Here is a 22,352-nt window from a genome sequence, read left to right on the forward strand (position 1 = left end):
ACCATGGACTTGATTAGGTGCACTTTAGTCTCTACACTGACATGGTTGCTTTTCAGCACTCTGGAAAGGTCCCTGACAGCAGATTTTCCCAGTGCAATTGGTGTTTTGATTTCCTGACTGCTGGTGTTCAGAGTGTTAATAGTGGATCCGAGCAGTCTGTAGTTGTTAACAGCCTTAATATCTTCTCCATTTGTCATGATGCTGCCAGTTGGCCCAGTGGTGAGAATCTTTGTCTTCTTGAAGTTAGGCTTCAATCCATATTGAAGACTACAGTTCTTGACCTTCTAAAGCAAATGTTTCAGTTTCAGCAAGCAAGGTTATATCATCTGCATAACTTAGATTGTTGAAGAGTCTTCCTCCAATCTTGATGCCACATTTCTCCTCATAAAGCCTTGCTTCCTGAATTATCTGTTCTGCATATAGATTGAAAAGGTATGGACACAAGATGCACTCCTGACACAATTCTTTCCTGGTTTTGAGCCATGCAGTGTTCCCCTACTCTGTTCTGAGGACTAATTCCTGTCCCAAATATAGGTTTTACTTAAGCACAATAAAGTGTACTGGGATTCCCATTTTCCTCAAGGTTAGCCACAATTTGTTGTGATCTACACAGTCAAATTTGCATATTTAATGAACTACAGACATTCTTGTACTTTTGGCTTTCTGCCAAGATCCATCTGACATTGGCAATAATATCTTTAGTACCATGACCTCTTCTAAATCCAACTTGTATTTCTGGTAGTTCTCTGTCTACATTCTGCTCCAGCCATTTCTGGATAATCTTCAGCAGTATTTTGCTAGTGTGTACTATTAGTGATATTGTTTAATAGTTTGTTGTTTTAAAAAAAATAGCCAAACAGAGTATAATAAAATAGTATATTGAAAAAGTTTGCAAGATATTGTCAAAATTTGAGAGACATATACAGTGTTAAGTAATAATATCTTGAATTTTACATGTGTAGGCTTTTACATGTGTAGGCTATGCCATCAGAGAGCTAGACAGTGACTAGGAGTGGTAGAACGAGAATCGATGCCTTTGAGCTGTGGTGCTGGAAAAGAGTGTTGAATATACCATGGACTGCTAGGAGAACAAACAGGTTTGTCCTGGAGAGGGTGAAGCCAGAATGCTCCTTGTAGTCAAGGATTCTGAAACTTCGTCTGACATACTTTGGGCATGTTGTAAGGAGGGACCAGTCCTTGGAGAGGGAAATCACTTTTGGGAGAGTGGAGGGACAGCGCAGGAGAGGAAGACCCTCAATGAGATGGATTGATTCAGTGATTTGGGTAGTGGGAGTAAGGTGTGTTGGAGACAATGAAGATGGCACAGAATAGAGCAGGTTTTAGGGCTCTTGTACATAGTGTCACTATGAGTCGCAACAATAACAGGCTTATATTTATTGTATTCCAGTTGAAAGACAAATCATTTGTGTTTTCTTTTAAAACTCAAAGGCCATGGCTGTCAAGTCAGAACTGACCCATATTGAACCCTCCATAAGTTGTCCCCGCCTGTAAATCACCTGAGAGAAGATGGTTCCTCTTCTTCTGGCGGTTTGAACCACTAGAGAAGCGTATTAGCAACACAACTCTCTACAAAATAGGCTGCAAAATTTCCCTTTTGCATTTTCTTCACTCACTTCTTTGCTTCCTGACTCAATGTTGTCAAATCAGAACTGATCCATACCTGACTTTTCATTGGTTTTCTGAAGCTGTAAATTGCACAGGAAATGATTACTCATATTTATCAAATGGAGCCACTTGTGAGTTTGAACTCTCAGAGGTGTGAAGCCTCTGGAGTAACAGTGTACAAACATGTTACCAGAGGCCTTTATATTTTGTTAGAACCTCAAAATAAATATTCAGTGTATTCATTTCATATCTGTCCTCAGAATAACAGTTTTGGAAAACACACCTATGTTTATTGCATCAGTATTTACAATAGTGAAGAGAGAGAAACAGCCCAACTGCCTCTCAATATCGGAATAAATAAAATAAATATGGTACACTCACACAATCAAAGCCTACACAGCATTGGAAAACAATGAACTTCTAAAGCAATACACAACATAGATGAGTCTGGAAGATATTTTTCTGAGTAAAATACCTTAGTCACAAGAGGACAGACATTGCATAAGAATAATGTTATAAAATAGGATTGACATGGAGGAGAATAAGTAAAGAGTGGATAAATAATGGACACTGCACTGGAACAGATGAAATAAAGACTATCTGAAAGAAATGCATGATTAAGCTTTCTATGTTCTCATAATAATCTTATTCTAGCTTTTAGAACGCTTAGTGCTTTTTCAGAAGAGTAAAAGACTAGGGATTAGGTAATATTTTAAAATAAGAAATAGGTTAGGTGCAGAGGAGTGAGGACAGGTGATGAGGGCTTAATCAAAGGGTTGCACAATTTGATGGGTGGAGTTAGGAGTGGGGAAAGGAAAGGGGGAAGGTCTGGTGTGGAAAACAATTGTACAAGGAGTTTGTAAATAAACCAGTGTAAAATAAAATGAAAAAAAAAAAACCCAACACCAAAAACCCAACAACAAACAATGAACCAGATTAAGATTTCCAGAAATTAGCCTTTTTTTTCATTTCAGTTTTAGGGCAGGTGGCCTAGTGGCTGTACTGCAATCTCTAAGGCACGGGGTTCAAGGCCATCAGGAAAAGGATCAGCAATTTCCTTCAGTGTGATTAATTAACTGCCTCTGAAAACCCACAAGAGGGTCAGATATGAGTCAATTCCAAGTCTACAGTGCACAACAATGGGAAGTAAAGTTTTAGCCTATTGAAATATTTCAAGGCAATAGAAAACTTATCACATGACAGAGAACGCAATAAAATATTTCTGTTGCACTCTCTTACTCCTTTATGCTCATCTCCTTGTATGTGGCATAAGCAGGCATACAGGGTGAACTCATGGTTTCTGACTGCCTTGTATGTATACTTTAAAATTCATTACCCTATTCTGTACTGTATAGAACTCTGTCAAAGTTATTAATTTATCTTATAGACAAAGAAGAAAACTTCAATGTAACCATAAAGTTCATAAGAGATAAACTATGATCAACCTTTGACGGCCTAGTCTATAGTTTGAAGAGACTGCTAAATACAGCCAGAAATGTACAATCTGCAGAGGATAAAATTGACGAATTGGACCTTCTAAAGATTAAATCCTGGTGTGCACCAAAATCTTTTTTCCAACAAGGTGATAAGGAAACCTGGGAAAAAACATTTGGTAATACCATCTCAAACAAGAGTCTCATAATGAAAGTTTACAGAATACTCCTGGACTTCCAGAAGAAAAAGACTTATAATCTAATTACAAAATGGGCAAAAGACATGGACAGACTTTTCACAGAGGAAGATATTCAAATGGCCAACAGACACATAAAGAAATGCTAAAAATCACTGTAGTAAGAGAGATTCAAATCAAAACCACAATGACATACCATCTCGTTCCAGTAGCAGTGGCAATATGTCACAGAACAGCAAATAATAGATACTGAAGAGGGTGTGCTGAGATAGGAACTCTTAGACATTGTCGGTGGGATTGTAAAATGTTGCAACCATTCTGGAAGGCAGTTTGGAGCTTCCTCAAAAAGCTTAACATAGAAATTCCATATAACCCAGCTATCGCACTACTTCAAATATATATATCCTGAGAAAATGAGTACTGAGGCACAAGTGGAAACTTGTACAGAACTCTTCATAGAAACATTCTTCACTATTGCAAATACATGGAAACATACCAGATGTCCAACCACAATCGAATGGATTGAGAAATTGTGAATGGTACATTCACAAAATGGAATACTACACAGCATGCAGAAGCAATGATTTTGTAAATTACACCTAACTTGGGAGGGACTGGAGAGCATTATGCTGAATGAACTAACTCGGTTCCATAAGGACAAATATTGTATAAAGTCATCATTGTAGAATGAGTATGAGGATCGGGCGGTGGGGGGGGGAGGGTAGAGGCAGAGCAGTAAGGATGGAAGGATTATCATAGTGTTGCACAATTTGACGGGGGTGATGATGAAGGATATGGGAAAAATCTTGTGTGAAAAACAATGTTTTTTTTAAAAAAAGAAAAACAATGTTTTCAAACTTTGTAAATAAACCAGCATAAAATAGAAAAATAAAACACCCCAAAACCTTCAATTTGAGTTTAGAAATGTCTAATAAACATTACTCACCATCGCAAGAACATGGGAACAGCCCAAATGTCTAGATGAATGGACTGAGAGGTACATTCACACAATGGAATACTATGCAGCATGCAGGAACAATGATTTTGTAAATAATTACCTAACTTTGGAGAGAATGGAGAAGATTATGCTGAGTGAACTAACTCAGTCCCCAAGGATAAATATTGTATAAAACCATTATTGTAGAATGAATATAAGGATCCAACAGAGGTGGAAGAGGTTGGAAGCACAGGGATGTGGATGTGCAGGGGTTGTACAAGTTGATGGTTGGGCGGGTGAGGGAAATGTAAAGAATTTGGTCTTGAAAATATATTCGAATTTTGTGAATAAACTAGTAGAAAATTAAAAAAAAAAAAGAAATGTCAAGAGAAAAAGAAACTAACAAAAAACTAAAAATAACAAAAGTAAGCTTTTGGCTTCTAGAATATCTTCCTTCCACTTATCACAGAAAGTTGCCAGGAGATAAATCAATGCATAGTTATGTAGAAGTGTGGGAACAATACTTTTGAAGAAAACAAAGAAAAAGCTAAAGTGAATGGTTAATCCTTAGTATATAGAACAGGTTTCAGACCTTTTGCTTATAGGAGCTTTTTGACTCATACTCGAGTTGAAGGCACTTAACAACAACAACATGGTATATTCACTGATTAAGAGAATTTCTAAAGTTTTTTGTCCATACTTTAATAAGAACTCAAAAATGTGTTCTTAAGATTAAGAATCGTGGAAGAAGAAGAAAATAATGCTTTGTGAATTGAAATTAGAAAAGGCAGGCTTCTGACGATCCTTTACTTATTGGAATCTCATTAGCTATCAGATGAAACTTGATGACTGCCAAGAAATAAACAACCCTTTTCTCTACATTAGACTGCTAACCTGCCCAAAACCACAGATTAGTCTAAAATGCACTGATTGTTCCTGATGGAAGTGGTTTGAAAAAAAAAATCACTTTTCAATACAAAATTATTCTTTTTTCTTTCCTCAGGCTGCTAAAGGATGCACAGAATGAAACTTACTTTAAAAACTGGTACCAGAAGCTGCTGGCTGCTCTCCAATTTTGTGTAGGAAAAGCCTTGAATGACGAGTTTTCCAAGGAAAGCAAACTTATAAAAATTTTGGGAAATATTGCAGAAAAAGTCAAGTCAGCCAGTGACCTTCAAAGACAGGTTTGTTGAAAAATTGATCTTCATGTTGTGAAGATGCTTTATTTTTTTAAATCTTTAGTTCAATTACATTTTAATGTAATAATTTAGTAAATTTATAGACTAACCTATTTTTAAGACATTTAAATAAATTACCTTAATCATTATTACTGCCTCTAAAATCCTGCTGGAGGGTCCACTATGGGTCAGTTCCAACTTGATGACACTTAACAACAACCATAAAAGAATATAAAGAGCTATACTGCCAACCCAAAGGCAGGCAGTTTAAATCCACTAGCTGCTCTGAAGGGTAAAGATGGGCAATATCCTCCTACACAGTTTATGGTCTCTGAAAATGCACTAGAGGTTCACCTATGATCTGACTCATACGCAGTAAAAGTGAGAAAGAAAAATATAAAGTTAGTGGTAGTCTATCACTAGGACATGGTGTTTCTTTTTTCAATTTAAAGGAACTTGACAAAAAGGACAAATTTAAAGGCAGTTGATTTAAAAAACCTAGTGAAGTAAACTTTGTCCAAAGTAAAAAAAAAAAAAATTAATATCTAGGTAACCTAACATTTACTAAACAAAGGTAATGTCTTGAAAAAGATACTATTTGTCAAAACAAACTAAGTGAATGAAATGAAGCCAGTGTGAGCATGAATTATAACACTCTTTATACTAAACCCTATGGTTGATAGTCAAAATATTATCTCTTTCTTCACTGATTATAATAATGGACCTGGATATTCTTTTCCTGGCTTTAATGAAAGAAAATTTGCTCTTTTTAATTATCTGCATCAGAAGTTCCTTTCACTGATCATTAAATAGTTTCTCTTAAATATGGGTTTAGATGGAGAGAGAAAGAGTGGGCATCCATTTATTAGAATATTATTCTAGAGCTTTTGAGTACTTACTATATTCTAGAAGTTAAGGGTAGGAAGATGTCTAACAGATGAAGCTTGTCCTTAGGAAGGTCATGATTCCTTTTCACTCTTTTTCAAGAAAACGTTATAAAATATTGATAGGTAAAACATCCAAGAATTCTTTCCCAGTTCAAGATATATTTGGCTGGAAGTAATTCCATTTAGTAGAAATGACCAAAACTCCAGTATTTTACTCATCTAGGGAAAAATTAAAAGCAAAATTAATAATCATAAGGTTTCTTTTTAAACTAGAAACATAAACACATGGTTAAAACAAGGGCCCTTAGATGCATAACATGTTGAGAAATGCAAACAAAATTCTATGATGTCCCTATACTATTGAAAACATATTAATTTTTTTCTAGTAGTAGAAAAAAAAATTTTAAAAAAATACGGAAAAAAGCTCTGGGGTGGTCTAGGGTTAAGAAGCTGTGCTGCAATCCCCAAATCATGTCGGTATGAATTTGTTCCAATTCCACAGCACATAACACCAACAACAGTGGTCAACAAAAAGTTGATAGTAAAATAAAGTGGTCTTTAAAGTTACAAAGGTTATGGACAAATATGACATTAATCTCATGCTTTAAACTCTCATGTATTTAAGATGCACTCTTTCATTATGTTCTAACCATAGAGTTAGAAGCAATCCATAGCTGACCCTTCAGCAGGTTTTCAGAGGCAGTAAATCTTCCAGGGGAAAAGACTGTCCATTTTTCTCCTGAGGAGCAGCTGGTGGATTTAAAATGTGTGTCTTTTGGTTGGCAATGCAACTCTTTACTACTTTTAACTCCAGAGCCCTACTGTAGGGTTAAATACATGATGTGCCCTTTTGTCCATTCGCATGGGGTTCCAGAGCAATACTGATATCATTCATACAAATAAAGTTCTTTCACCTTAATTGCTTTCTGTTATAGTAAGTTACTGGTCTCTGGTTCTTTTATGTTTTTAAAAAAGCATGTGTTACTAACTAATATCTTAACAACTCAAATCCACTAGCTGTTCTACAGGACAAAGTCTCCTCCTGCAAAAATTTATAACTTTGGAAATTCAAAAGAGAACAACTATGCATTCAACCTGTAAAAAGAGCAAGAGCCACATGGAGACAGCCATATGATCTTTATCAACTTCACAAAGGGGAATTGTCCCTGTCCACAGCATCAATAACACCAAACCAATTCCCATGAGGCCAAATATATCCCATTTTCTCACACTTCTTTGTATTCATTGCAAAACCAATAATATGGCTTTGCTGGCTCCAAAATCCCATGCTATAGCTCACAGACCACACACATGCACCTTCAGTCCAGTGGTTCCCAAGTTCTTAGTCCTGCCAATATTGGTTTCCCACTCCTAGTTGCCTAACAAAGTTCTCAGTCTTGTCAATACTGACTCTCCTCTCTCAAAATCACATTTCAAGTCCGGTCTCCAGTTCAGCCATAGTTGTTGTCATAGGTGTAGCTAGTGCAGCAAAGGTGTCCAACTTTGTCTTTTTTTCACTTCAATGGTGCCAGAACATCTGTCAGCCTCTCTTGCTGGTTTGCTCAATTTAATGGCAAGACTAGCCAGTCCCCTTGTAAATAAGCTAACATGCTCTATTCCCATATTACTGCCTGTATAGATAGCAAAACCAAATCATGGTTAGGAAAAGTTATAATGAAAGATAAACTCCATGCAACCCAAATTGACAACAGAGGTTTTAGCTTTTTGTGCGGTGTAAGTCCTGGTGACACAGTTTGGTAATCATCAGGCTTCTCACTGAAAAGTTGAAAGTTATAGTCTATCAGCTGCTGTTGAGAAAGATGTAGTAATCTGCTTCTATACAGATTTATTGCCTTGGAAACCTGAACAAGGAATTATGCCTTGTTACTTAAAGTTGATATAATTTGAATCATTTCTACAGTAGTGATAGGTTTGGGGTTTTATTGTTATTATTGTTGTTGTTGAAGTGCGATTGGGAATATTTGGAGAAGAGAGTTTTGATAAACAAAAGCAGCAGAGACTCATCTCCAAGGTGTTCAACAGGCAACTCAGAAGGACAGACAGAAAGAACCCATTGGCAGAACTTTGTCTCATTCTAGCACTTTGTTCTTCTCATGTATTCTAGTAGTTGTTATTGTGTGCCCTATAATCATGGTAACCAATCAAGGCTGATTCTCCAGTGGATTTTCCAAAGCTATAAATTACATGGAAGGAGCTTTCACATCTTTATCCCATTGAGCAGCTGATGTGTTTGAACCACTTACTTAATTTGGATTGACAGCTCAAGTCCTTACCATCAGAGCTCCCTGATCTAAGAATAGTGGATTCTATTCTTTGGCAATGATCCAAAAGTAAAAGCAAAGAATATCTCAAAGTTAATTAAACATTAATAATATGATAGCTTAATCTTCAGAACTGAACTAGAAATAGTTTTCAGACATGAGTTAGTAAAGCTTTTTGTTTTATGATGGATGACTGTTATTGTCCCCCACCTTGTTTTTGATGATATTGGTTATGGTTTTTGACCTCCCACAGATACTGAGAAGTGATAAAGTGAGGGCTTCGGGGGTCAGAGATATACTCAGTGGGATCTAGAAAATGTCACTGATATTACAGTTAAGAATTATGCAAGTTTTCACTGTTACTGTTCCTAATATACAGATGACTCTTAACAACATGGGTTTGAAAGAACTACATAAGCTTGGCATTGCCCAGTGTTTATAGTGGATACTTGTAGTACTTAAGCTTTCTCAGTAACAGCAGGAAAATAAATCCCTGTTTAAGTAGACACACACCGTTCAAATCTAACTAGATTTTAAAGGAAAAATGTATGCACATTTTTTTTCTAAATTGTGCTGTCGGTATTAAGAGTAATGATGGACAAGGTCCAATGGTGGTTAATTTTACAAAGCACAATTTATGGAAATGATGGTATGAAACAGTATGAATGAAGAATCATGAGAAACATAATGTATAAAATCTTTTTCATCAAACCCACATCAAAATAAAAAAAAATTAAACCAACCATAACTGTCTATTAAATGATGAATGGATAAATAAAATGTGTGATACAAAAAAAAGAGTAAATGTTTGGAGTTTCAAATTAAAATTTTATTAGAAATTATCAGAGATGAAATTTGTTAATAAGAATTTAAGACTGGTGGACTATTGTCAAATCTATTCCACCCTATTTTGTCTGCTGCTGATAGTGTTCTATTTTTGTTTGTTTGTTTGTTTTTTAATTCAGGAGCCTTTAGAAAGAATGTGCACTCCCTAGTCCCCATTTTCCTATGTTCCCTGTTGTCTTTAGCCTGCTGTCCTCTCATGCCTGCATATCTCACCTTCTTGATCCCAGAGTCTTGTAAGGGTGTAACCCTTGAATAAAAGAGTTTATTAAACCAATAAGAAGATAATTATAACTTGAAAGAAAAATCACACTGTTTACAGTTTCTCAAATACTTTTCTAATGATTTTTTTACAGGAGGTGCTGAACAAAGAAATTGAAAGACTTGAGGAATTCTTTCAGCATATAAATACTGGTATTTGCTACCTTCCTCTGAACCCTGCCCTTTGCATAAAAGGAATTGATCGGGGTGTAAGTTCACTTATTCAATAGGCAGCTTGAGTATTTTCCCATTGTATTACTTAATTCACTGTATTTTGAAGTGGCAAAAACATATATTAATTGTTATTCACATATCATGGAAAAATTTTAATCCCTTCCAACTACTTATGCTCCATTTGATACACTATGACCAGTTGAGGTCACATTGGTCTCATTCATTCATTTATTTATTTTAGTTTAGAAACAAATATTCATAAGCTCAGTGTGAGGATAGAAAAAGTAAATAACATCTCACTGAGTTTGCTTTTTCAACTAATTAAAAATGTTTTCTTTGGATCTCTCATGGCAGGCTGGATTTAATTTCATGCTTATTTAGACCATTTCTATAAGCATGCCTGGTACACTAATACATCATTAGTTATAACATCTCAGTTTTCATTCAATTTAAAATTCATTGATGTCCATTTGTTAGTGAACCACATAATATGTTTTTGTGATTTTTCTCAAGCTAAGAAACTCCTTCGCAGTGTTGTCAGACCAAAAAAATTATTTTTTTTTAAAGCTTGGTAATCCTTCAGTCAACCATTTAACTTTGAAACTAGTAATTCTTCACACTTTTTGACGTAAAACATTTTTTCCCTCCTTTGCTTCTGATAAATTAGAATGTCTTGCTTCCCAAAACACTGACAAAAAAATTAATAAATTAGATGTAAAAGTGAAGAATCTAATTATCATGGGGGTACAATAAGTGTTACTTGACTGAAAAGTTACAAAATAGCTTATGAGACAAATTAGTCTTGAGAAAAATTATATCATTGTTATTCTGAAGGAAAAGTATTTTTATAAAGCTTGGTATTCTTTGTTGTCTTTAAGATAAAACTGTTCTAACCTTGCCACTACAAAGATACCCTGGACATTTTTTTCCTAATAAGATTTATAAACATATTTTTGAAAAATAGCAAATTAAGATATCAAATTATATAAATCAATTATATCTACCTGAACTGAAAGCGAAATAGTAATTATTCCTAATTGTTTCACTCTCTAATTATTGACAATATTCATTGCTGTTGTTGTTATTAGGTGTCATTAAGTTAGAATTGATATAGTTGGCCCTCTAGTGGATTTTCCAAGGCTGTAAATCACATGGAAGCTGATCGCCAATCTTTTATCTGTGGAGTTGCTGGTGGATTTGAACTGCATGCTTCAGTTGTCAGTTCTACTCTTTCCCAGTAGACCACGAGAGTTCTTTTTCTTTGATTTGTGCTGAAGATATAGGAAAACTCAATATTTTATTGTTCTTTAATTGAAAACTAACTGGGTCCACTGAGTCCAAAGTTATATTTGGTTTTATTTAAGAAGTAGAGCAGTATTCATGTCCCCCTTTTTTGTTTCTATTAAAAATGCATGTGATCTTTGCTTTATAAAGGCTATGGGGGCATGAACAATCAGGACTGACACTGAAGAATGGCTCCCACTGGTAGACACACAGTGATCTCGAAAATGTGTCAGCGCATCACTAGTCAAAACTCATGTTCTTTTATAGTAAACAGCACCTAGCAGTGCTTAACTGGACACTCCACCACTGTCCCCAATAGAGCTGCTTCTTTGTTTTACTTCTCTGACCAGCCATCCTTAAAGAACAGATGAACAGAGCAGACATGACTAGACAATTCTTCCCCAACCTAACTTCAAAATACACAGGCTTGAAAAACAACTTCTGAGAATTACAATCGATTATCAAAAAGAACAAACAAATCTTGCAAAAAAAGACAGGGAATTCCAAAAAAAGCAAAAATGGTGAAACTCCACCTTGCATGTTTTGGACAAATTATCAGGAGGGGCAAGTCTTGAAAAAGGACATTATGCTTGAAAAAGTAGAGGGTAAGTGAAAGATAGAAGATGTTCAATGAGATGGATTAATAGAGTGAATTTTAACAGTAGGGCTAAGCACAGAGGAAATTGTGAGGATGGTGCAAGATTGGGCAGAGTTTTGATTGATTATCCATGCTGTTATTGTCAAGTGCCTTCAAGTCGAGTATGACTCATAGCGACACTACGAACAGCTGACTAGAAAGCTGTGCTATCCTGTGCCATCCTCAACATCTTTGACATATTACAACTCATTGCTGAAGTTACAATGTCATCCATCTTGTTGAAGGTCTACTCTCCTTCACTGGCCCTCCATTTTTCCATGGATGATATCCCTTTCCAAGGAAGAGCCTTGACTGGCTTCATGTCCAACGTACGAAAGCTTTGTCATTTTGCTTCCAAGGAACACTTTGGCTACACTTTCCCCAAGATATATCTGTTTGGTTTTTTTTTTAAGTCCATGGAATATTCAACACTCTTCTCTAGCACCACAACTCAAAGGCATCAATTCTTCTATCTTTATTCATTGTATAAATATATAATGAATAGCAGGCAATTGAGAAGATCGTGGCCTGAATCATGTCATTGTGCCTCAGCATTCTGGAGAGATACCTAACAGTTGACTTTCCCAATGGAATAATTACCTGATTTTCTGATTGCTGATACCAAGGGCGTTAATTGTTGACCCAAGCAAGATGAAATCATTGACAGCTTCAATCCTTCCTCTATCTATCATAATGTTTATTGTTGGTCCTATAGTGAGGATCTTTGTTTTCTTGATGTTAAAATGCAATCCATAACAAAAATTATAGTCCTTAGTCTTCTGCAGCAAGTATTTTATATCCTCTTTACTTTCAGCAAGAAAGGTCATGTCATTTGCACAATGAAGAATGTTGATGATTCTCCCTCCAATCCTGATGCCACATTCTTCTTCATAGAGTCTGGCTTTGTGAATTATTTGCTCAGCTTATAAATTGAATAGGTATGGGGAAAGGATACAACCTTGATGTACACCCTACTTGATTTTAAACCATGCAGTGTTCCCTTTGTCTGTTCTAACAACAGCTTCTTGATCTAGGTATAAATTCCGTATGAACACATTTAAGTTATCTAGGATTCCCATTCTTAAAAATGTTAGCCATAATTTGTTATAATTCAAATAGTCAAATGCTTTTGAATAGTCAACAAAAGACAAATATCCATTTTTCTGGTATTTTCTGCAGTCAGCTAGTATTCAGCTGACAACAGCAACTATATTCCTGGTGTTGTGGATTCTTCTACATCCAACTTGCACTTCTGATAGTTTCCTGTCAATATTCTCACTGGTTTTGAATGATTTTCAGGTCTATTTTGATTACATGAGATATAAATGCTATTGTTCAATAATTTTCATATTCTACTAAATCACCTTTCTTGGGAATGGGTTTTCTACAAACTTTTGCAGTCCAAAATCAACGAAGCATGCAGATAAGGGTAATCAAATGTACCTGTTAATTGGTAATTTATAATTATCAGTGACTGGAATGTATAAGTTGGAAATAATAAGGAAGAAATAGTAGTCAGAAATTATGGACTAGTGACAAAGATAATGTCAGAAATTGAAAAATCAAATTCTATGTGCTCAATGATTTATTTCTAGCAAACAGCTTTAAAACAAACAAACAAACACCCAACTCACAAATGGTGACTTTACACATACATCACCTGATGGATTGCACAAGAATCAGATGGGCTAAACTTACATAAATAGTCCTGGAGAAACACAGCATTTGCAGACAAACACAGGCCATGTGCCAATTGTGGAAAGTACCATCAATTACTATTAGTTATAGGGTCACTATAAATAGTTGCTTTGTTGGTGTGTGACAACATTTTAATCTGACCAGTTGCAGCTGGAGTAAAATTCTCCTTTGATCAACCAGACAAAAGTAATGCTTTAAATCTTATTTTCACAGGAGCAGGAAGGGTACCTGATGGCAAAGCCAGAAAGTCAGATAAGAGAGCAAAGCTATATTGTCCAGAAAAGTCATGCTTGTATCTTAAATTTCTGTTTGCACTTCAGATATCATGTTTCCTCTGGATATCCAGGCCATGGGAGGTTGTAAGCAGTGGTCTCACATAGTGTTCTCCCATAGTCGAGCCTCAGGATTCTGCAGGATGGAATGAAGACTACACTCATTAGAAATAGAAAAGGCTAGCATTGAGTCAGGAATCTTTAAATCAGAATATGATGCCACAAAAGCAGCACAACCCAGTATCTCTGACAGATGAAAATAGGATGAGATCCAGAGGTGATTTTAAGGAAGGAAGTTTCTAAAGAGTAGAAATCACTTAGCAGGACACCAGGAAAATTCTCTAGGATGGATGCTGGGGAGTTAAAGGCTAGTGTTTCCTTTCAAGACAGCTTACAGATGAAGGAGGTAGGTGGGAATGGTTATTTCTTAGACCTGATTGTTGTTATGTGCTATCGAGGTGCCTGTGACTCATGGCAACACTATGTACAAATCTATTAATCCTAACTTGTCTTGAACTCGTCTCACTGACTCCTAACCCTAACCCTAACCCTAACCCTAACCCTAACCCCATTGCCCTAGTTACTGTGTCAATTCATCTCATCTGGGGTCTTCCTCTCCTGCTCAGTCCCTTCACCCTTCTGAGTATGATGTCCTTCTCCAAGAATTCTTTTATGCTGGCAACATGCCCAAAACACCTCCAGCAACTAATGTGGGGAGTAAAAGGAACTTGGAGGTTATTTTAATCTTACTAAATGAACATCAGGGAAGCCTGAAAAATTAAAACACAAAACAAACAAACATTAAAAAGTCAACAAAAAAAAAAACAACTCAGTGCTATTGAGTTGGAATCTACTCACAGCCCTACAGTGGGGTTTTCAGAGACTGTAAATCACATGAGAGAAGAGTTCCCATCTTTGTCTTGTGGAATAGTTGATGGATTAATAATTGCTACCTTTGGGATGGCAGCATGACTCCATACTCACTATACCACCAGACATTCTATCAGAGTGATGAATTTGGCAAAGTTCCTGTTTTCCTGTAAGAACCCATGTCTCGTTAGATATAATAAAAAGAACCCCAAAGGGTTTTAATGCACAATGTAATGACTTCAAACAGACTTCTTTATGCATTTGATTCTACTGAAAGGAGAAACTCTTATGAGCGTAGTAAGTATCTGTTATCAAAGCTATTATCTTGTTAAATACCAGAAAATCCCTTATGGTGAGAAACCTAATTATGAGTAATGTGCAAGAGTTCAGGCTTCCCCACTCACTGGCAACCTCAGGACTCACACTGGGGAGCATGCTTATGAACGAAATGATAAGACATCAAATCATGGTTGCAAAAGTAAGGACTTTTGATTTATACAACTTCTGAGGTTTCTTTTTTTTTCCAAGGACAGAGATCTCATCTGTCTTTTTATATTGCAGCTTATTCGTGTCATCACTCTCCAACACTGTCAATTCATTCTTTTCTGTCTTTTTGCTACACTCCTCCCCATTCAAACATGATGACTAGATAATAAAAGGCAAATTATAAGGGTCTGGATGCAAATATTTAAAACCAAATCCATTGCCCTAAAGACCATTCAAACTCACACTGACCCTATTGAACAGAGTAAAACAGCTCCAGAGAGTCTCCAAGGTTATAATCTTTATAGATGCAGTCTTTCACTTGTGTTTTATTTTCCCTGTTGAGTTTGAATTGAACCAGGTTTTAAGTGCCAACCTTTGAGCTAGAAGCATGTAAGATCTATACCACCAGTGTTTCTTTAGAATGAAAGCTTAAAATGTAGATTGGGAAGGTCTACTTAGAAAACTTTTCTTCTTATTTACTAACTTATATCCTTACAATTTGCTAGATTCATCTCATCTCCTAAAGACTTTCTCCTGAAAATGCTTCCACATTCAATTATCTAGAAATTATCTTGTATTTTATTCAGTTTTAGTGCATCTGTATCTATATTTTTATCAATTTTTAGGCATGATGTCTGTCTCTGATAGCATAGAGATAACAATCTATACATGCTGTTTAAATATATGCAATTTCTTTACATGTTTCTAACAGAAAATACATTGCACATTAAAAAATAAAAATAAAAAAACATAAAACATAAAAGCAAAGTAATGCTTTAGGGTAAGCAGACAACATTTAGAAGTGTTAAGTCTTTCCTTCAACCTCCATTTGTCCTTTGTCTCTTTTCTGAACTAAACATATGGTTCATTAAAGAGACCTTTATAAATTGAATGAAGAGAATTTGAAAACAACAGCTCCAGACTCATTTCTTGCCTAAAGCAGAATTTCCTAGTTCAGTATCTATGACATACCATGAAGCAAACCCCAGTTAACCAAATTCTTGTAACAGGAATACTTACTTAAACTTACTTAAAGAGTTTCACCCATTACTACAAAAATTAAAATTGATTCAGTAAACTAGAGTTGGAGTCTGGGTACAGATTACATTAGATTGATAGGTAAATTAAGAAATAGATCCTTTCCTCTCAGCTTCTTCTGATTTCAGGCTTCTAAGAAATAATGACATTCAAACTGATTCTTCAACATGTATTGATGTCATACATTAATCACTTGACAAGTTGAAAGCTATGTCCTTTTACATTTTCAGTATTGATTTAACTCTTCACTGTCAACATAGATGCCTTAAAAGTCTAAAGACAGACAGCCTTTTAATATTCAAAAGTTTTAGGAAAATAAGATTTAAGGAAAGTGTAGTGGAAAAAGAGTCAAATGCATCAAGCTGAAAATGGAAATGTGAAGTGTAATTGAAAGAAACATCAAGAGGAAATATGTGTTATATTGTTATGTCTGAAAGTGAGAAAGTCTTGATGAACAAGAATGGAAAGATAAATCTATTTTCAAAGTGACTTATTAATGTAAAATATGATAGAATATGTTATGTATCCATTAGTTTATCTATTAGAAAAAATTATGTAAAGATTGTTATTTCCATTTTATAATTGGATAAAGACTGGTCCAAGATATCACAGCTAGGAAGTTAAAGAGCCCACATTTGATATTAGGTCTTTGTTAATTAGTTCTTTCTCTGCCTCTGACCTTGCCTCTGTCTCTGTAATAGCTGACCATTCAGTGGGTTTTAGAGGCTGTAGTTCATGTGGGAGATGATTGTCTGAAGAGCCACTGGTGGGATCACACCTTGAGAGAATTGCTTCCTTTGGGTTAGTAGTGTGATAACCCTATGGACTATGAGAGCTCCCTAAAGAGGGAAAGGGTGGAAATGGAAATAGATTTTCAGAAATAAAGATTTTAGTTTTTAGCTATTAACCAACCCACATAAACCCATTTCCTACGTGCTGTTTAGTTATTTAAAAAAGCAAATATATCACTGTTATCTTGTGAAGAAACATGAAGTTGAAGATTTACAACCTGCCAAAAGATTGGTTTTTCAATTTCAAAGTAAAGACTGGTTGGTAGATTAAAGAATTTTGTTTAATAAATATGCTTCTTTGGTTGTTGCAGAGTGTGAAATTTATTCGTATGTGTTATATTTCCTCCCATAACCAATTTTGCAACAGATCATGATTTCAGAGAAAATAATCATTGTGCTTTACTTTACTCACTATTCTTCTCTTCCTATAGGCTTGTTCATATTTCACATCGAATGCATTGCCATTGAAGATTACTTTCATCAATGCTAATCCAATGGGCAAAAAAATCAGCGTTATTTTTAAGGTATGCTAGTCCCCCTAGAACTATCAACTCCATAGACAGCACAACTGATTTATTACTCACAAAAATAAATTATTGTAGCTATTTTCCTTTGGCAACACAAAGGTTTTACAATGATCTTAGATTCTGTATTTTCACAGAATTACAGGATATGTTAAATTATGATTGGCAACAAATCAAACTTACTGGCCAATGAACTTTCAGGGTGAAATTTATGAGGCTATGTTTTAATAAACGACATTATATTTGAGTGGCATAATAAAAAACCCAACACATCAAAAGAGAAATGAATGTGGAGTTCCTAGGTTGTAATTTTATTTTAATCCAGATACTGAATTATAATAAAAACTAACTGTGAACTGAAATGACATAATGTAAAAAGTCTTATCTAGACAGTATTTTTAAATTTTAGTAATTTTCAGGTTAAAAAATAATTAGTAAATATGAGTCATTTCATTCTTTATCATGTAAATCATGGGAAATAGAGTAAAAGATTGAAATGAGGTTATATGAAAGATAGGAAAGAAACTAAAGATAGAGCTGTTAGGTTTTGCCAAACACCCCTGTAATTTAATCAGTTATTCAGCCAACTATGCAGTAAGAGCTTAGAGTGGATTTTTTCCCCCATTCTGTCTATTTTGGGAGATAATGATTAGCACACTCCAATTTTTGCCTTGGCCTGTGTAACCTCAAGCATTAGTGATCCCATGACTTTGCATTTTGGGTGAACAGTCACCCTTGGCACAAGTTTGTGCTTATAACCTGGAAAGCATTTTCAAACCAAGCTGTTTAGTAATATAAAAGGGTAAAACTATCTGTTCCCTTTGGACTTAGTGCATTTCCTTCATGTTTGCTAAAAAATAAACCCTTTTATCATTTTTTTTATTACTGTTAAAAAGCTGTTCTCTCAGAAAACTTTTTAGCTGCCTTAATAATAGGAGAACTCTCTGATTCGAAGCCTGATGAATCATATATGTGCTATTTATATTCCCTGTTAAACGGTTCTTGGTATTCTTACTGCATTATCAGTGCATGAGCTTACGGCATACCAAGTAATGTTCCACTTAGAAAGAGATCTGTCTTGACTGAATTTGAAATCTGGGTAAATATTCGTCCACCCTCTCCAAAACACTCACTCAAAGAAATTGCATATGGATAATAAATTGAAAAATTGTTATCAGAAAACAACATTCGATGAAGTAATTTTAATTTACAGTACTTTTAAGTTGATGGAGAAAGCTTATGTAATTATTTAAAGGGAAAAATCTCATTTTACTTTATGTTCCGTGAGATACACAAAGTAATCTTAGTACTAATAAAACAATTGAAATCACCCTTAGGCTACAGGAACCCTAATGGTATAGTATGTTTGTGTTGAGCTGTTAACCAAAAAGTTGGTTGTTCAAACATACCATGTGGTGCATGGTGGAAAGATAGACAACCTTTTCCAATAAAGATTTGCTATTGTTTTTATTGAGAAGGAACTGATTCAACTCTCCTGCAGGTAACTTGTAACTTGAATGGGAGGACATTGTTCATCCTTCTCCCACAGAGCAGTTAGCAGATTCGATCCACATGCCTTTTGGTTGACAGCACTAAGCCTCATCACTAGCCTGTCAGAGATCCCTAGTAAAGATTTATATCCTTGAAACTCTGATAGAAGGTCAAAAGAGTCAGGAACAATTCAATGGCAGTGGGTTTGTTTTTAGAACATATTAGTCAGGCCGTAGATTTTCCAAGGAAATAAATGGCATGTACTATTTGGTTTGATGGAATTCAAGGAGAAACTCAGAGTCTATAATTTTGCTTTTAACAGACAGGAGATGATCTTCGCCAAGATATGCTTGTTCTGCAAATTATTCAAGTGATGGACAACATTTGGCTGCAGGAAGGCCTAGATATGCAAATGATCATTTATAGATGTCTATCCACAGGAAAAGGCCAAGGTCAGTAGAGATTGGAAAGCAGAACTGACTTATATAGTTTATGACACAATCACCAAACTTTCCACAGCTTTAATTTTACTCAGCAACTTCAAAAGATACAGCAATCATACAAATTTCTTAGAAACAAGCAACCTTTAAAAAACACCCTGTGAACCAAAATAATTTATATAAAACAAATGTGCTTCTAAATATTAATTAGGATCTTAATAAGCTAAGTATTGTTATTGTTGTTAGGTGCCATCAAATTGATTACAACTCATAGTGAACCTATAAACAACAGATATAAACTTTGCCCTATTCTGCACCATCCTCATGATCTCTTTTATATTCAAACCTATTGTGGTAGAAACTGCATCATTCCATCTCTTAAAGGGTTGTGAAAGGAGCAAGTACAATGTGAGGATGGCTGAGTCTGACTTCTGCTCCCATCACAAAGGAGAACTCTCTCCATTAATCACATCCATAGAAACAGCTGCTAGGTCATACATGCCACCCTCTATGCTCCTGCACTATTTCCACCAATCACTGGATTTGATATTCATTGTTGATTCACAGATTTTAATCCATTTTGATACCAAGAGTGGGTTTTATGAGGAAAATAAACTGATGAGTGGGAGAGGCAAAGAATATCTCAAAACTGCAGGTTTAATCTAGCAGTCCCAAACCAGATTAACAGCAAAATGTAATTCTTTAATTAGTAAAAGTCCTAGTTTCAGTTCAATAGTCAAATCCACATCATCAAGCAAGGTTTGCCTTAGAGCAGTCATAAATCAGCTTCACTTTCAAGCATCTAGCAAGAACAGCAAAACATTTAACTGTAATCTTTACCTCAGAGCTCCTCTGATTATACTTGTCACAATTTCTCCACAGCAGTGCCACAATCAATACCACCAGCACCAGGGTCTCCCACCAGGATCTCACCCTTACCAAGGTCTCAGCTTAACTACGGTCTCACTCTAATCAGGCTCCAATTTCCCTCAAGTCTTGCTGCTCATTGTAGAAAACACTCTCTCTTATCCTAATTCCACGGCTGTTGATGATTTGCCAGATCATGTGTTTGTGGTTAAGGTAGTTGGAGATCAGAAGAGACTAATGGCTGTAAAAGCCAACGTTTAATCTAACACTTCCTCTCTTTTATTGACCCTCTACCCTTTCAAGCATGATGTCTCTCTCCAAAGGTGATACTTCTCAAAATATACTCAAAGTAGGTGAGAAAAAGTTTCACTATCCTTGGCCCTAGGAAACACCCTAGTTGCACTTCCTTTTAGGCATAATTGGGTTTTATTGGCAGTCCATGGGATGGATATTAAATATTCTTCACCAACATAATTCAAATGTTTTGATTCTTCTTCTGTCATCCTTATTTATTGTCCAACTTTCAGATGCATAAGAAGCAATTGGAAAGACCATGGCTTGAATCAGATGTAACTTAGTTTTTACACTGATGTCCTTCCACCTTGGGAATTTTAAGAAGTCCTTGGTAGCAGGTTTTCCCAGTGTAACACATCTTTCCATTTCTTGACTGCTGCTATCTTGGGTTATAATTTTGGATTCATGAAATTGTTGACAATTTCAATATTTTCCATATATTATTATGTTGCCTAATGATCCAGTGGTAGGGAGTTTTGGTATAATGATGTTGAGATGTAATTTATATTGAGGTTGTAGTTTTTACTCTTTTGCAGCAAGAGCTTTAAAAAGTTTTCTTCTCAATATTTGTCATAATTTGTTATGACCAGCACAATCAATTGTCTTTGCATAATAAATACATCAAAAGCAAACATCTTTCTTATAGTCTTCACTTTTAGCCAAGAGCCACCTAGCACCAGCTATGATAGCCCTTGTGCCATTTTGAATGAATTCCACTTGAATATCTAGCATTTCCATGTCCATGTATTCTTTGTCATTTTAAAAATACTCTTTAGCAAGATTTTATTTGACTATTAGTTATAGTGAAATCCGCTTCCAAAATAGCTTCCCTCCAGAAACCCTATGAATCTGGAGAGAGGATGAAAGCATCGAGGACTCTCCTTCATAGGGTCGCTATGAGTCGCCTGAACTCGACGGCACATAACAACACAACAACATTAGTTATATTATTCAGTAATTTTCTCAGTCTGTTGTATAATTTTTTTTGGAATTGAAACAATAATGGATCTATAATTATCTGTTAGTTTGCCTTATTATAGTGGCTTATGTGTTGCTGTGATGCTGGAAGCTATACTACCAATATTTCAAATACCAGCAGGTTCACTTGGGGTGGATAGGTTTCAGCAGAGTTTCTACACTAAAACAGAATGAGAAGCAGGAATAACCATCTACTTCTGAAATAACAAGTCTTTGAAAACTATATGGAATACAGAAGAACATTGTTGGATATAGTGACAGAAGATGAGCCTCTCAGGTTGGAAGACACTAAAGATGCAACTGAGGAAGAGCTGCCTCCTCTAAGTAAAGTCTACCTTACTGGTGCTGAGGGAGTAAAGGTTTCATACACTGAAGGACCTTCATTTGCTGATGTAGCAAGACTCAAAATGAGGACAAACAACTGCAAATATCCATTAATAATTGGGATGTGGAATATACAAAATATAAATCTAGGAATATCAGGAGTTGTGAAAAATAAAATGAAAAGTGTAAAGATGACATTCTAAGCATTAGTGAGCTGAGATAGACTGGTTCTTGCCATTTTAATAAGATAATCACATGCTCTACTATGCCAGAAATGACAAATTGAAGAGCAATGAGTGTCATTCATCATCAAAATATCCTGAAATACAATGATGTGAGAAATAAGATTCTATCCATTTACATACAGGCAATCCTGTTTATATTACCATTATTCACAGATATGAAACAACCACTAAGGCTAATGATGACAAAATTGAGGTTATCTCCTAATATTGTAGATTGCAATTGATTGAAAAATGCAATCAAGATGGGCTAACAACAATTGGTGACTGGAATGGAAAAGTTGGAAACAGAGGACTG

The 22,352-nt window shown here is 35.4% G+C and overlaps 1 protein-coding gene across 1 annotated transcript in view; it reads left to right on the plus strand.

Moving 5' to 3' along the window:
• The window catches only part of PIK3C2G (phosphatidylinositol-4-phosphate 3-kinase, catalytic subunit type 2 gamma), a 576,625-nt gene that overhangs the window by 316,240 nt on the left and 238,033 nt on the right, over positions 1-22,352 (plus strand). Inside the window, exons 18-21 of the mRNA XM_006888484.1 lie at positions 5,197-5,377; positions 9,740-9,853; positions 17,326-17,418; positions 19,232-19,361. Coding sequence (XP_006888546.1) covers positions 5,197-5,377; positions 9,740-9,853; positions 17,326-17,418; positions 19,232-19,361 — 518 coding nt within the window. The remainder of the gene's footprint in view (positions 1-5,196; positions 5,378-9,739; positions 9,854-17,325; positions 17,419-19,231; positions 19,362-22,352) is intronic.

Source organism: Elephantulus edwardii, unplaced genomic scaffold (genome assembly GCF_000299155.1).
Source record: "Elephantulus edwardii isolate Elephantulus edwardi_28Jun2011 unplaced genomic scaffold, EleEdw1.0 scaffold00067, whole genome shotgun sequence".
NCBI classification, from domain to species: Eukaryota; Metazoa; Chordata; class Mammalia; order Macroscelidea; family Macroscelididae; genus Elephantulus; species Elephantulus edwardii.